Genomic DNA, 14,124 nt, shown 5'->3' with positions numbered 1-14,124 from the left:
GAGCCCGACACGGAGAGGATAATAAATAGAGCATCAAAAGTACAAACCGTGGGCACGGGCTGCCCCCGGGGGTGGCACCGGGATGTCCCCGGGGGTGGCACCGGGATGTCCCCAGGGCTGAGGACCCTCGGGGCTATACCAGGGCGGAGCGGGGCTCGCAGGGCCCCACGCTGGCACAGCTGCTGCGCCGGCGGGGCCCGGGGGTCGGGGGGCCGCCGGGGGTGGCAGGGCCGGGGGTCGGGGGGCTAACGGGGGTCGGGGGGCTGCCGGGCCCCTCTCCGGGACAGCCGTGCTGCAGGAGGATCTCGGCGCACTCGCGGCTGCCGGCGCGGCGGGCGTAGAACAGAGCGGTGCGGCCGTGACCGTCCCGTGCCCGCACATCGGCCCCGTACTGCGGGCACAGCCACGTGTCACCCGCGCGGCCACCAGGGATGGGTGACACCCCCGTGGTGCTGGGTGATGGCACAGAGCTCCTCCCACAGACACTTTACATCCCCCACGTTGTTGTCCCCACGTCCCCCGTGACCGTGTCGTGTGTCCTGTGGCCACCCCACATCCCCCGTGGCAGCAGCGCATCCCCCGCAGCCACATCACGGTCCCTGCAAGCCCAGGATCTTCCCCCTGGCTGTGCCATGATCCCCGAGCCCACTCCAGGCGCCTCATGAGCACCTCACACCCCCCAGAACACCCCATGACTACACCAGGTCCCACCAAAGCCATCCCGTGGTCCCCATGACCATGTCACACCCCCCTGACCACCGCACTGTCCCCATGACAATGTCACTTGCCTCCTGGTTATGTCATGGTCCCCATGACCACACCCCATCCCCCAAAACCATAACAGATCCCCCCTGACCACTCCGTGGTCCCCACGACCACATTCCATCCCCCAAAGCCATGCCACACTCCCCCGACCACCCCATGGTCCCCACGACCACATCTCATCCCCTGAAGCCACATCACACCGCTCATGACCACCCCATGGTCCCCAAAACCACACCCCATCCCCCAAAACCATACCACACCTCTCCTGGCCATGCCATGGTCCCCAAAATCACACCCCATTCCCCAAAACCATACTAGATCCCCCATGACCACACCCCAACCCCCAAAACCATAACAGATCCCCCCTGACCACCCCACGGTCCCCATGACCACACCCCATCCCCCGCAGCCACCCCAGACCCCGCTGCTCCCCCCCGGCCACGCACTGCCCTCCACACCCCCCCTGCCCCACGTACCCACACCAGCAGCTGGGTGACAACCACCTGGGCGGTGTCACAGGCCAGGTGCAGCGCCGTGCGCCGGTCCGTGTCCCCCATGGCCACGTTGAGCTGCTCCTTGTGGCTGTGGGCCAGCAGCAGCAGCACCGCGGGCAGGTCCTGCTCCCGCACAGCCCCCAGCAGCCGCTCGGCCAGAGGAGCCTCGGCCGCGGGCAGCGGGGCCAGGAACAGCCTCTGCTCGTACTTGGCACGGATCCACGATTCCCGCTCCTCCCTGGGCACGGGGACATGGGGACACAGGGGATGTTGGGGGTCAGGGACAGCAGGGTGGCACCACGGGGACACAGATCCGCGATTCCTGCTCCTCCCTGGGCACGGGGACATGGGGGGTCAGGGACAGCAGGGTGGCACCACGGGACACAGAGCCACGATTCCTGCTCCTCGCTCTGCCACGATGGGGGGACACGTGGGGGCAGGGACAAGGGGCAGCAGCTGGTGGGGACACAAAGGTGTCAGGGGTGCAGAGGGGTGTCACAGGGACACAGTGAAAACAGCGAGGACACAGGGTGGCAGCAGGGTGGCACGGGGACACAAAGGTGTCAGGACCTGCAGTATGGCATTGCTGGATGGTGGGGGTCACAAGGGACAGGGGATGGGGACACGAGGTGGCACCGCTAAGAGGTGGGGATGAGGGACATCAGAGTCTGCGGGATGGCACAGCAGTGACACGCGGGGTGGGGACACAGAGCATCAGGAATGGTATCACGGTGGCATAGAGGGACGTGTGGTGGCATCAGGGACATGGGGTGGCACCAGGGGCACACGGGGTGACACCGGGGGCACACGGGGGTGACAGCGGGGGGACACGGGGGTGACAGCGGGAGGACACGGGGGTGGAGCGGGGGGACACGGGGGTGGAGCGGGGGGACACGGGGGTGACAGCGGGGGGACACGGGGGTGGAGCGGGGGGACACGGGGCTGACAGCGGGGGGACACGGGGATGACAGCGGGGGGACACGGGGGTGACAGGAGGGGACACAGGGGTGACAGTGGGGTCACACAGGGGTGACAGCGGGGGGACACGGGGGTGACAGTGGGGTCACACAGGGGTGACAGCGCGGGGACACGCACCGCGAGGACTCGTGGGTGGAGCGGGGGGACACGGGGGTGGCAGCGCGGGGACACGGGGGTGACAGCGGGGGCACACAGGAGTGACAGCGCGGGGACACAGGGGTGACCGCGGAGGGACACGGGGGTGACAGCGGGGGGACACGGGGGTGACAGCGGGGGACACGCACCGCGAGGACTCGTGGGTGGAGTGGGGGGACACGGGGGTGACAGCGGGGGACACTCACCGCGAGGACTCGTGGGTGGGCTTGCAGCGGCCGCGCGGGTTCTGCTCCCAGATGCTGTTGGCCGTAGCGTTGCCGATGGCCGTGAGCACCAGGGTCAGCTCCCGGGGCCAATCGTCCAGGTCCAGCGAGCGCACCCGCGACACGTGCGTGCCCAGGTTGCGGTGGATGCCCGAGCACTCGATGCAGATCAGCGCGCCCAGGTTCAGGCTGGCCCACGTGGGGTCTGCGGGAGGAGCGGGGAGGGTCACGGGGGGGCTGGGTGGGCTGGGGCACCCCTGGGTGCAGGGCATCCCCGGGTTCGGGGCACCCCCGGGCTCAGGGCACCCCCGGGCTCAGGGCACACCCAGACTCAGGGCACTCCCGGGATCAGGGCACCCCCGGGCTCAGGGCACCCCTGGGTGCAGGATACAGAGGGACCCACGGTGTGGCTGCTGTGATCTACGGCACAGTGTGGCTCATGGCACCACAGTGTCACCCATGGTGTCATGTGTCCCATGGCATTGTGTGGCCCATGGCATTTTGTGGCTCATGGTGCCATCGTGTCACCCACGGTGTCACATGTCCCATGGCATTGTGTGACTCTGGCATTGTGTGACTGTGGCATGGTGTCACCCATGGCACCACGTGGCACATGGCAGCACAGGGCCCATGGCATTATGTGTCCCATGGCATTGTGTGGCCCATGGCACTGTGTCACCCATGGCATCCTGTGTCCCATGGCATTGTGTGACTCTGGCACAATGTGACCCATGGCACCACGTGGTCTGTGCCATCCACTGTGTGGCCCATGGGAACACATGGCCCAGGACATCACATGACCCATGGTATAGTGTCACCCATGGCATCATGTGTCCCATGGCATTGTGCGACTCTGGCATTGTGTGACTGTGGCATGGTGTGACCTGTGGCACCATGTGGCACATGGTAGCACAGGGCCTATGGCATCACGTGTCCCATGGCACTGTGTCACCCATGGCACTGTGTCACCTATGGAATCACGTGTCCAATGGCACTGTGTCACCCATGGAATCACGTGTCCCATGGCACTGTGTCACCCGCGGCACTGTGTCACCCATGGCACTGTGTCACCCATGGAATCACGTGTCCAATGGCACTGTGTCACCCATGGCACTCTGTCACCCATGGAATCACGTGTCCCATGGCATTGTATGGCCCATGGCACTGTGTCACCCATGGAATCACGTGTCCCATGGCATTGTGTGACTCTGGCACAATGTGACCCATGGCACCACATGGCCTGTGCCATCCATTGTGTGACCCATGGCACCGTGTGGCACATGGCAGCACATGTCCCAGGACATCATGTCACCCATGGCACTGTGTCACACGTGACATCGTGCCCACAGTTGTCCCTTGCCCTGGTTGCCAGGCGGTGGCACAATGTCACCCCGTGCACCATCCCCTGCACTCAGGGCTCTGCAGGGCCCATGAACTGATGTCCCCCCATCCCCCGTGTCCCCCCGTGTCCCCCCGTGTCCCCCGTGTCCCCAGGGACTCACTGGGTGCCCCGCAGTCCACGCAGAGCGAGTTCCCGCGGGCGTTGCGGATGGCCTGGATGGCCACGGCCTCGCTCTGGCTGTCCATGCGTGCCTGCAGGGACAGGGGGGTGAGCGGGGCAGGGGGTGACACGGGGACCCTGCCAGCCCCGCCCCGAGGTCCCACCTTGTTCTTGCTGCTCTCGCAGCACTGCAGGCTGGCCAGGATCTGGCTCTCGATGGCCTGAACCCACGCGTCGCGCTCCTCGAAGCTGCCAGCCTCAAAGTGCCACGTCTGCCCCGTGCTTGACACGATCAGAAACTCAAAGTTCTCCTCCTCTGCGGGACCAGAGACCCCCAGGGGGGCGGTGGGATGGGAGATCCCGCACCCACAGGGGGCTGGACTGGGCCAGCTCCCACTCCAGCCCCCCCACATCCACCCCTAGCATCCAAATTCTGCCCAGCCCCCTCCCCATGGTCCCCACCCCCCCTGGGGTCTGTGCTGGCAGCAGGCAAGGGGGGCACAGCCACATGCACGGCAGGCACCGCTCACGCCACGTTACCTGTTTTATAAATATTTCTTAAACTACCAAAACTTTTTAATTTCCACATTTTGCGCTTGGCTGCGGAGGGTCCGGGCAGCAGGAGTAGAGAGAGGAAACGGGGACAGAGTCAGGGGGGCCCCACGAAGCCCTGGGGACGGTGCACAAGGTGGCAGGCAGTGGCAGAGGGGGGCCCCACGAAGCCCTGGGGACGGTGCACAAGGTGGCAGGCAGTGGCAGAGCGAGGGGGATGCGTGGACAGCGTGGCTGAGCATGGGCGGGGGGTGAGGGGCAGCATCACCCCAGATCCCCCCGAATTCTGGGGGGTCGTTGCCGTGGAGGATGGTGGTGGCCTTGTCCCCACAGTGCCATGGGTGACCAGGGTTGGGGACACGTTGTGGTGGCACCCACCTTCTGCCTGCCCTCCCGAGCCCTCGGTCTTGGACGGCGTCATCAGCTTCTTCCGCCGGTGCTTCTTCCTGTCCACCAGGGGTGACGGGGGAGGGTCCCTGCCCGCGCTGCCGGGGCTGGACACGGCCTCGAAGGACAACGGGGACTCTGCCAAGACACCACACATGGGGCTCTGGGGGCAGCAGGGACACCGAGGCCGTGAGGAGCAGGGAGCTCATTGAGGCCACCGGGTCAGAAAGGGCGACCAGGGCCACCAAGTCCACTGGGCTCAGCAGTTTCACTTGGGCCACCAGGGCCACTGGGGTCACCAGGGTCACAAGTCCACCAGAGGTGCTGGGCACACTGAGGTCATCAGAGCTTGCCAAGGTCACTGATGTCACTGGGATCACCAGGACTCACCACCAAGGCCACCAGGTTCATCAGTCTTACCAAAATCCTGGGGCCACCAGGGTCATCAGAGCCTCTTGGGGGTCACCAGGGCCACCGGGCCATTGAGGCCTCTGGGACTCCCAGGCCCACATGCTCAGCATGGCACAGCAGTTTCACTGTGGCCACCAGCACCACCAAAGGGCCACCAGGTCCTTGGGCTCACCAGGACCATGAGGGCCACCAAAGGGTCACCTGGTCCCTGGGCTCACCAGGACCATGAGGGCCACCAAAGGGCCACCAGGTCCCTGGGCTCACCAGGGCCACCAGGTTTACTGTGGCCTCCAGAGTCACCCAGAACCACCAGGGCCACCAGGTCCCTGAGTCACCACGCTCAGTGTGGCCACCATGGGCACTCCCTGTCGGTGGCCCAGGAGGTGGCCAGGTCCCTGCTGGTGCTGGTGCCACTCACCTGAGGCGAGCTTGGCGCCGGAGGCGGAGGCGCAGCGCTGCAGGGACCCCTTGCCCACCACCTTCAGCCCTGGCTCGGGGGGGAGGCTCAGCCCCACGGAGGGGACACCGGCTGCGAGGGGGAGGGACAGTGTCACAGCGTGTCACCCGCGGTGTCCCCTCCCCCCCGGTGTCCCCTGGCACTCACTGCCCGGCTCGGGCTCCCGCAGCAGCCCGTTGATGCTGGCCGAGGGGCCGCAGGCGGAGATGGCGCGGGGCGGGCGCTTCCCGGGCACCTTGACCGTGGTGCGCAGCAGATCCATCTCCTTCCCGTGGGTGCTGTGGATGTAGTCCTGAGGGGACAGCAGGGGTGACACCGGGCCCTCCCACACTTTGGGGACCCCAAGGGGATGGGGACACTCACGTTGATGCTGGGGTGGTAGAAGAGGAGGCCGTTGCTGGACAGGGTCACGTATTTCTTCTTCCACTCCTTGTTCAGGGAGTTGCCGCTGCGCTTCAGCAGGAAGCTCTGGGGACAGGGAGCGGTGAGGGGACAGAGGGAACACAGGGACACACCCGTGTCCTCCTGCCACCGCCACCACCCACCTGTTTGATGGGGATGGCACGGCCGCTGCCGGCCACCTCGCCTCGGCTGTCCAGGCTGCGCTTCTCGGAGTCGCTGCCACGGCGCGTCTGCGGGAACGGGGACAGGGACAGGGACAGGAATCATGGCACAGCTGGGGACACTGCTGTGCCCACATGTCCCCCACTACTGGAGCCTGCTGGTGGGGACATTGGAGTGCCACAGACCCCACCACTGTGGCCCCACGTGTCTCTCAGTGCCACCTCCACCATGCCAAGGGGACACTAGGGATGCCATGTGTCCCCATCACCCTGCTAGAGGACACAGCAGAAGCCCCATAGTGGGGACATTCTGGGTGCCCTGTGCGTCCCCCATCCCCACATATCCCTCAGTGCCACCACCACGCCAAGAGGACAACTGAGATGCCACACACCCCTCAACGTCACCACCCTGCCAGGGGACACCTCAAGCGCCACACGCCCCTTGCTGCCACCACCTCATCATGATGACATTCTGGGTAACAACCTCAAGGGGACACCCTGGTGACACATCCCCCTGTGTCACCACCACCATGGAGGAAAAGCCGGGGTGTCCCCAGTGCCACCCCCTCGGGGCACTCACGGCGAAGAGGCTGGTGCGGCGCTTGGCCCCGCGGTGCAGCGAGCTGGGCGTGCCCAGCGGGGCCGGGGTCTCGCTGCGCAGCTCCCGGTGGCTCACGTTGGGGGTGGACGGCAGTGACGACGAGTAATCGCTGGTGTGGCCACCGTTGCTGGTCTGTGGGGACACGGCGTCAGCCCGGGCTGTGGCCGGGGTGGGGGGCAGGAGGAGCGGGGTTACCTGGCCGGGGTGGGCACCCCCCACGGGGGTGGAGGCGGCGGAGTGGCTCGGGGAGCTGGGCAGGGACTTGCAGGAGGCCATCAGCTGCTGCTGCTTCTTCAGCGCCACGGCCTTCTGGGCCACTGCGGGGACTGCGAGTCAGGAGGGCGGGACCCCCGACCTGCCCAACCTAGACACTCACACCTGGGCACTGCCCCCATCCCACCTGGACACTGCCCCATCCCACCTGGACACTGCCCCCATCCCACCCGGACACTGCCCCATCCCACCTGGACACTGCCCCATCCCACTCGGACACTGCCCCATCCCACCTGGACACTGCCCCATCCCACCTGGACACTGTCCCCATCCCACCTGGGCACTGCCCCATCCCACCTGGACACTGCCCCGTCCCACCTGAGCACTGCCCCATCCCACCTGGACAGGATCCTCATCTCATTCCATCCCACCTGGGCACTGGTCACTGTCCCCATCCCACCTGGACACAGTCCCTGTCCCACCTAGACATGGCCCTGTGCCATCTGGCCACCATTCTCCTCAGCCCAGATGTGATCCCACACTGGCACTGTTCTCCCCAGTCCAGATGTGATCCCACACTGGCACCATTATCTTCCCCAGCCCAGATGTGATCCCACACTGACACCATTCCCCTCAGCCCAGATGTGATCCCACACTGGCACCATTCTCCTGGATCCAGATGTGATCCCACACTGGCACCATTCTCCTGGATCCAGATGTGATCCCACACTGGCACCATTCTCTTCCCCAGCCCAGATGTGATCCCACTCTGGCCCCCCATTCTCCTGGATCCAGATGTGATCCCACACTGACACCATTCTCCTGGATCCAGATGTGATCCCACACTGCATTCTCAGTCCAGCTGTGATCCCACACTGGCCCCCATTCTCCTGGATCCAGATGTGATCCCACACTGGTACCATCCCTGCCTGACCAGGTCACAGCCCTGTCCCACTGCACCCATTCCACCCTGGCCACCATCCCCGTTCCACCTGGTCACTGTCCCCATCTCCCCATGTCACCAGCCCCCTCCCACCCTGTCCCCACCCCCCAGGGCACGGCCACCCACCCTCGGTGAAGACCCTGTCCACGTTGAGGCCGTAGGTGGCGCAGGTCTCGTAGTAGAGGCAGCGCCGCATGTCCCCGCAGAGCGCCCGGGCGCGCGCGTCCTCCACCGCCCGCGGGCTGGACGAGCTGATCTTGTCTGGGGAGTCAAGGGGTGAGTTGGGGGTGCCCCACCCTCCTCCTGACCCCTCAGCATCCCCCGTGTCCCTGGCTCACCCTGGGTGCCCACCAGCGCCAGGGCCAGGTCGCCGGCGCCGCGGAGGTCGCTGAGCAGCGCATGCAGCTGCGCCACCTCCTCGAAGCTGCTCTCGCTCTCCAGGCTGAAGACGAAGATGACGGCGTCCGCCCAGCTGGCAAACTGGGGGGGCCACGGGGGGGTCAGGGCTCGGCTCTGGCCAGAGCGGCCCCCCCGGGCCCCGGTCCCCTCGTACCTGCGCGTCCGGGGCGCCCGCCTCCTCCCGGATGAGCAGGAGGTGGCTCTGGCCATCGACTGTCACCTCCCGCTTGAACTGACCACCTGCAGGGGGGAGGGAGGGGAAGGGAGGGGAGACCCTGCAGGTGTGCTCTGCCCGCATGGATGGGATGTCCCACGGCCAGCACTGTGTGTGTGACCAGAATTTGGACACCAAACATCCCCCAGCCATGGCCAGCACTGTGTGTGACCAGCACTGTGTGTGACCAGCACTGTGTGTGACCAGCACTTGGATCCCAAACATCCCCCAGCCATGGACAGCACTGTGTGTGACCAGCACTGTGTGTGACCAGCACTGTGTGTGACCAGCACTTGGACCCCAAACGTCCCCAAGCCATGGCCAGCACCATCACCTTGCCCATTCTTTTACCACGTCCATCCCCTTCACCATCTCCACCATATCCATGCCCAGTATGGTGACCATGTCCATGCTGTGGTCATGCCCCAGCCCCACAACATGTCTGTCCCATGTCTGTGTCCATCCCATCCCCATGTCCATGCTGTGTCCATCCCATGTCTGTATCCATCCCATCCCCATGCCCATCCCATGCCCATCCCATGCCCGTGTCCATCCCATGCCCGTGTCCATCCCATGCCCGTGTCCATTCCATGTCCATGTCCATCCCGTGTCCATCCCATGCCCATGTCCATCCCATGTCCATCCCCTGTCCATCCCATGCCCATGTCCCTCCCATGTGTGTGTCCATCCCATGCCCATGTCCATCCCATGTCCATCCCATGTCCATCCCCTGTCCATCCCATGCCCATGTCCATCCCATGTCTGTGTCCATCCCATCCCCATGTCCATCCCATGCCCATGTCCATCCCATGTCTGTGTCCATCCCATCCCCATGTCCATCCCATGTCCATCCCATGTCCATCCCGTGTCCATCCCATGTCCATCCCATGTCCATCCCATGCCCGTGTCCATTCCATCCCATGTCCATCCCATGCCCACTCACTCTCGGTGGGCTCCAGCCCCACGTAGGAGCCGGTGAGGAACCGGTGCACGAGCGCCGACTTCCCGCTCTTGCTGCTGCCCAGGACCCCCTGGGGGGGCAGAGGGGATGTCAGGATGGCTGAGGACATGGGGACACGGGGACACGGGGACATGGGGACACGGGGACATGGGGACATGGGGACACAGGGACATGGGAACATGGAGACACAGGACATGGGGACACAGGGAAGGGGGTCATGGAGATATGGGGACACAGGGACATGGGGACACGGGGACTTGGGGACATGGGGATTTGGGGACATGGAGATACGTGGACATGGGGACGGGAACATGGTGACACAGAGACATGGGGACATGGGGACACAGGGACAGGGGGACATGGGGACACAGGGACATGGGGACACGGGGACTTGGGGACATCGGGACACGGGGATGGGAACATGGTGACACAGGAACACCGGGGCATGGGGACACAGGGACGGGGGGTCATGGGGATATGGGGACATGGGGACACTGGGACACGAGGACACAGGGACATGGGGACATGGGGACATGGGGACACGGGACATGGGGACATGGAAACATGGGGACTTGGGGACACGGGGACATGGGGACATGGGAACATGGCGACACAGGGACTCCGGAACACGTGGACACAGGGACACAGGGACAGGGGGGTCACGGGGATATGGGGACATGGGAACACTGGGACAAGGGGACATGGAGACATGGGACATGGGGACACGGGGACACAGGGACATGGGGACATTGGGACATGGAGACATTGGGACACAGGGAAGGGGGTCATGGAGATATGGGGACACAGGGACATGGGGACACGGGGACTTGGGGACACGGGGATTTGGGGACATGGAGACACGCGGACATGGGGACGGGAACATGGTGACACAGAGACATGGGGACATAGGGACACAGGGACAGGGGGACATGGGGACACAAGGGACATGGGGACATGGGGACTTGGGGATATCGGGACACGGGGATGGGAACATGGTGACACAGGAACACCGGGGCATGGGGACACAGGGACAGGGGGTCATGGGGATATGGGGACATGGGGACACTGGGACACGAGGACACGGGGACATGGGGACACGGGAACACCAGCACACGGGGACATGGGGAGATGGGGACATGGGGATGGGAACATGGCTACACAGGGACTCCGGAACACGTGGACACAGGGACACAGGGACAGGGGGGTCACGGGGATATGGGGACATGGGAACACTGGGACACGGAGACATGGAGACACGGGACATGGGGACACGGGGACACAGGGACATGGGGACATGGGGACACTGGGACACTGGGACACAGAGACATGGAGACATGGCACCCACCAGGCGGATCTCAGGGATGGAGCGGCCCAGGGTCCACTCCTGGCTGTTCACCAAGGCCTCTGCAGAGGGAGATGGGTGAGACAGAACCCGGGACCCCCCAGGAATCCCGGGCACCCCCGGCACCCCCCGGTACCCCCCGGCACCCCAACCCCCGGGGGGGCCCCACCCCGCGGCGCAGCAGCAGCTCCTGCGTGGGCGGCCACCAGCTGTCACCCAGCAACGGCAGCGGGCCCGCGGGGGCGGCACCAGGACGTGCAGATGCCACGTGGCAGGGACGGGGACGTGGCGGCACGAGGCGTCGTGTGCCAAGGCACGAGGACACAGAGGGCATGGGGACACGGTGGCCATGGGCATGGGGACACGGTGGCCATGGGCGTGGGGACACGGTGGCCACGGGGATGGAGCGTTGTGGGAGGACGTCGTGGCACAGGGACACGATGGGAACCGTGACGGGCACTGGGACACCCTGTGGCGCAAGGATGTGGCATGGCATGAGGACACCGTGGATTCCAGGACATCACAGCCACGAGGGCACACATGGCACCAGGACGTGGCACGGGGACACAGCGGGAACCAGGCCACAGCGGGAGCCATCAGGCCATGATGGGCACTGGGACACAGCGTGGCACAAGGATGTGGCACCAGGATGTGGCACCAGGACACAGCGTAGCACAAGGATGTGGGGTGGCACGAGGACACCACGGAATCCAGCAAATGATGGACACGAGGACACGATGGCAGCGGTGCGTGACAACCTCAGGCCTGAGGATGCAGCACCAGGTGTGGCACAGGGACACGATGGGTGCCAGGACATGGTGTGGCAGAGTGGCACAAGGACAGGACGTGACATGAGGACGCAGCGTGGCACAAGGACGTGGTGTGGCACAAGGACAGGACATATCACGAGGACACAGCATGGCACAAGGACGTGGTGTGGCACAAGGACATGGTGTGGCATGAGGACATGACATGACCACACGCCACACGACAGGCACGAGGCCGCGATGGCACCGGAGCGCAGCGAGCGGTGGCGCGTGGCACACAAGGACACGGCGTGGCACAAGCGCCTGGCGTGGCACAAGGACAAACCCTGTGTCCCCCACATCTCCTACCTGGCATCCCCAGCCCCTCTGGGCAGTGGTGGCACCACCAAGGGTGAACCTGAGGCAGGACACGGTCAGAGCGTCCCCCCCTTCCTGTGCCTCAGTTTGTGCCACCAACACAGAGCCGGGTCGGTGCCACGCGTGCCAGCCGGGGAGAGGGTTAACGCTGCCGCCTGTCACCCCTCACTGTCACCGAGCTGCCACCCCCGGGCCCTGCAGGCGCTGCCCACGCACCCCACGGTGCCAAGGTGCGTGCAGGCAGAGGGACACCGGGGGACAGCAGGACATGGGGGACGGCCGGACAGATGGGGGACAGGATGCAGGGGTGTGACGCACAGATGGAGGCGAGGACAGACGGACGGATGTTGGGACAGAATGACGGAGGTGGCGGTTGTGCCTGACTCCCATGGAGTTCCCCCAATGGGGAAAAACCCAAGGCACGGGATCCCCACCCCGGCCAGCACCGGACACCCCACATGGCCCCAAGGCCACCAAACCACGGGACAGCCCAGCCCGGGGGTCACAGCCCCCCAAAATCCACGGGGAGCAGAGAGATCCCCTCCTGCCTCACACGGGACCCGGGGGTCTGCGCGCCCCCTCCCCCCGCCAAGGAAACTGAGGCACCACACCAGGGCCACGCTGGGCACCGCTCCACCTGCCCCAGGTCACCGAGGGGACACCGAGCCACGGCCGGGGCGACCCCCGGTCCCCCCGGGCCCGTACTCACTGTGGGGGGTGGCCCTGGCCGGGTCGGCGCCGGGGGGAGACCAGGGGGGCGCGGGGTGGGTGGGGGTCGCCGCAGGGCTCTTGGTGAAGATGCCGCTGATGAACTTGAGCATCTTTCGGTCGCGGGTGGAGGCGCGACCCCCCTCGCGTCCCCGCTTCAGCCCCGTCTCGGGGGCGGGGGCGGGGACCAGAGCCCCCGGCCCCGGCTGCAGGTCGCTGTAGTCCAGGGTCTTGCTCTTGCCCTTGCTGGGGGACAGCCGGGCCCGAGGGGCCCCCTCGCTCTTGCCCCCCGCCTTGGGGCGCCCCTTGCCCTCTCCCTCGGGCCACGACAGGCGGCTGCCGGCAGGTTTGGTGGGGGTCTTGCTCGCTCGGGGGTCGGGGGTCCCGCGGGTCCCCCCGCTGCTCCCCGCTTTGGGGGGTTTGGGACCGGCCAGGCGGAGGCGGCGGGGGCCGGCGGAGGGGTGCGGGGAGCCCGTGGGGGGGTCCAGGGGCGGCGGGGGGGCTCTGCTTCCCTCCGGGGGGCCCTCGGGGCCCCCCCAGGTGGCCTGGCTGAGCAGCGGGCGGCGGGGGGTCGCGGCGGGCTGGGGGATGTCCAGGGCGGCCAGACCCCGCTCCCCCGGCCCCTCCAAGGTGCCCTTGGCCCCACGGGGGTCGGGTTTGGGGGGCAAGGCCGGGAGCGGGGGGGGCAGCAGCGCCGGGTCGGGTTTGGGGGGCACGGCGGGGGGCGGGGGGGGGTAAAAGCGCCGGGTCGGGTTTGGGGGGCACCGCCGGAGGAGGGGGGGGCAAAAGAGCCGGGTCGGGTTTGGGGGGCACCGCCGGGGGCGGCGGGGGCAGCAGCGCCGGGTCGGGTTTGGGGGGCACGGCGGGGGGCGAGGCGGGCGAGCGGGGGCGGGGGGCGTCGGGGCCGGGGGGGCCGGGACCGGCCGTACTTATCCGGAGCGCGTCCTGCCGCTGGAAGAGCCGCTCGGGCCGCCGGGCTCGGCCGGGCTCGGGGGTGCGGGGGGCGGCCGCGGCCCCCGCGGGGCCAGGGGCTCCATCGCCACCCCCCCCCGCCTCCTCCGCCTCCCCCGCGGCGCCCACCGACTCGAGCTTGACCAGCGTGAGCGAGATGAGGTAGGTGGTCCTGCGCTGGAGGCCGGTGGTCCTGCTCAT

General features: G+C 66.6%; 1 protein-coding gene across 2 annotated transcripts; it reads right to left on the bottom strand.

Annotated features, from left to right (window-relative positions):
• On the bottom strand, positions 1-13,689 carry AGAP2 (ArfGAP with GTPase domain, ankyrin repeat and PH domain 2). Of its 2 annotated transcripts, XM_033083178.2 has the most exons (19): positions 12,256-12,935; positions 11,144-11,202; positions 9,781-9,868; positions 8,778-8,863; positions 8,563-8,704; positions 8,351-8,485; positions 7,264-7,385; positions 7,048-7,200; positions 6,450-6,536; positions 6,268-6,372; positions 6,052-6,196; positions 5,866-5,976; positions 5,028-5,174; positions 4,638-4,697; positions 4,262-4,413; positions 4,099-4,189; positions 2,579-2,801; positions 1,242-1,497; positions 1-391 (listed from the first exon to the last, which is right to left on the bottom strand). In XM_033083178.2, the coding sequence occupies exons 1-19, from the start codon at positions 12,260-12,262 to the stop codon at positions 134-136; spliced, it is 2,427 nt and encodes an 808-aa protein (XP_032939069.1). In that variant the 5' UTR covers positions 12,263-12,935; the 3' UTR covers positions 1-133. The 2 variants fall into 2 exon arrangements, with proteins under 2 accessions (XP_032939069.1, XP_032939068.1); XM_033083177.1 differs by lacking the exons at positions 4,638-4,697; positions 12,256-12,935 and adding an exon at positions 12,974-13,689.
• Positions 13,690-14,124: the final 435 nt, after the last annotated feature.

This window comes from Catharus ustulatus, chromosome 31, assembly GCF_009819885.2.
Source record: "Catharus ustulatus isolate bCatUst1 chromosome 31, bCatUst1.pri.v2, whole genome shotgun sequence".
NCBI classification, from domain to species: domain Eukaryota; kingdom Metazoa; phylum Chordata; class Aves; order Passeriformes; family Turdidae; genus Catharus; species Catharus ustulatus.
The sequence above is the reverse complement of the archived record's forward strand: the minus strand, read 5'-3'. Positions and strand labels throughout refer to the sequence as shown.

Coding starts and splice junctions, on each gene's coding strand:
- AGAP2 (XM_033083177.1), bottom strand. CDS start 13,085: ATGCTCAAGTTCATCAGCGGCATCTTCACCAAGAGCCCTGCGGCGACC. Junction 9,869..11,143: donor CCATCCCTGAGATCCGCCTG/GTGGGTGCCATG, acceptor CTGCCCCCCCAG/GGGGTCCTGGGCAGCAGCAA. Junction 7,201..7,263: donor GGGGTGCCCACCCCGGCCAG/GTAACCCCGCTC, acceptor GTGTCCCCACAG/ACCAGCAACGGTGGCCACAC.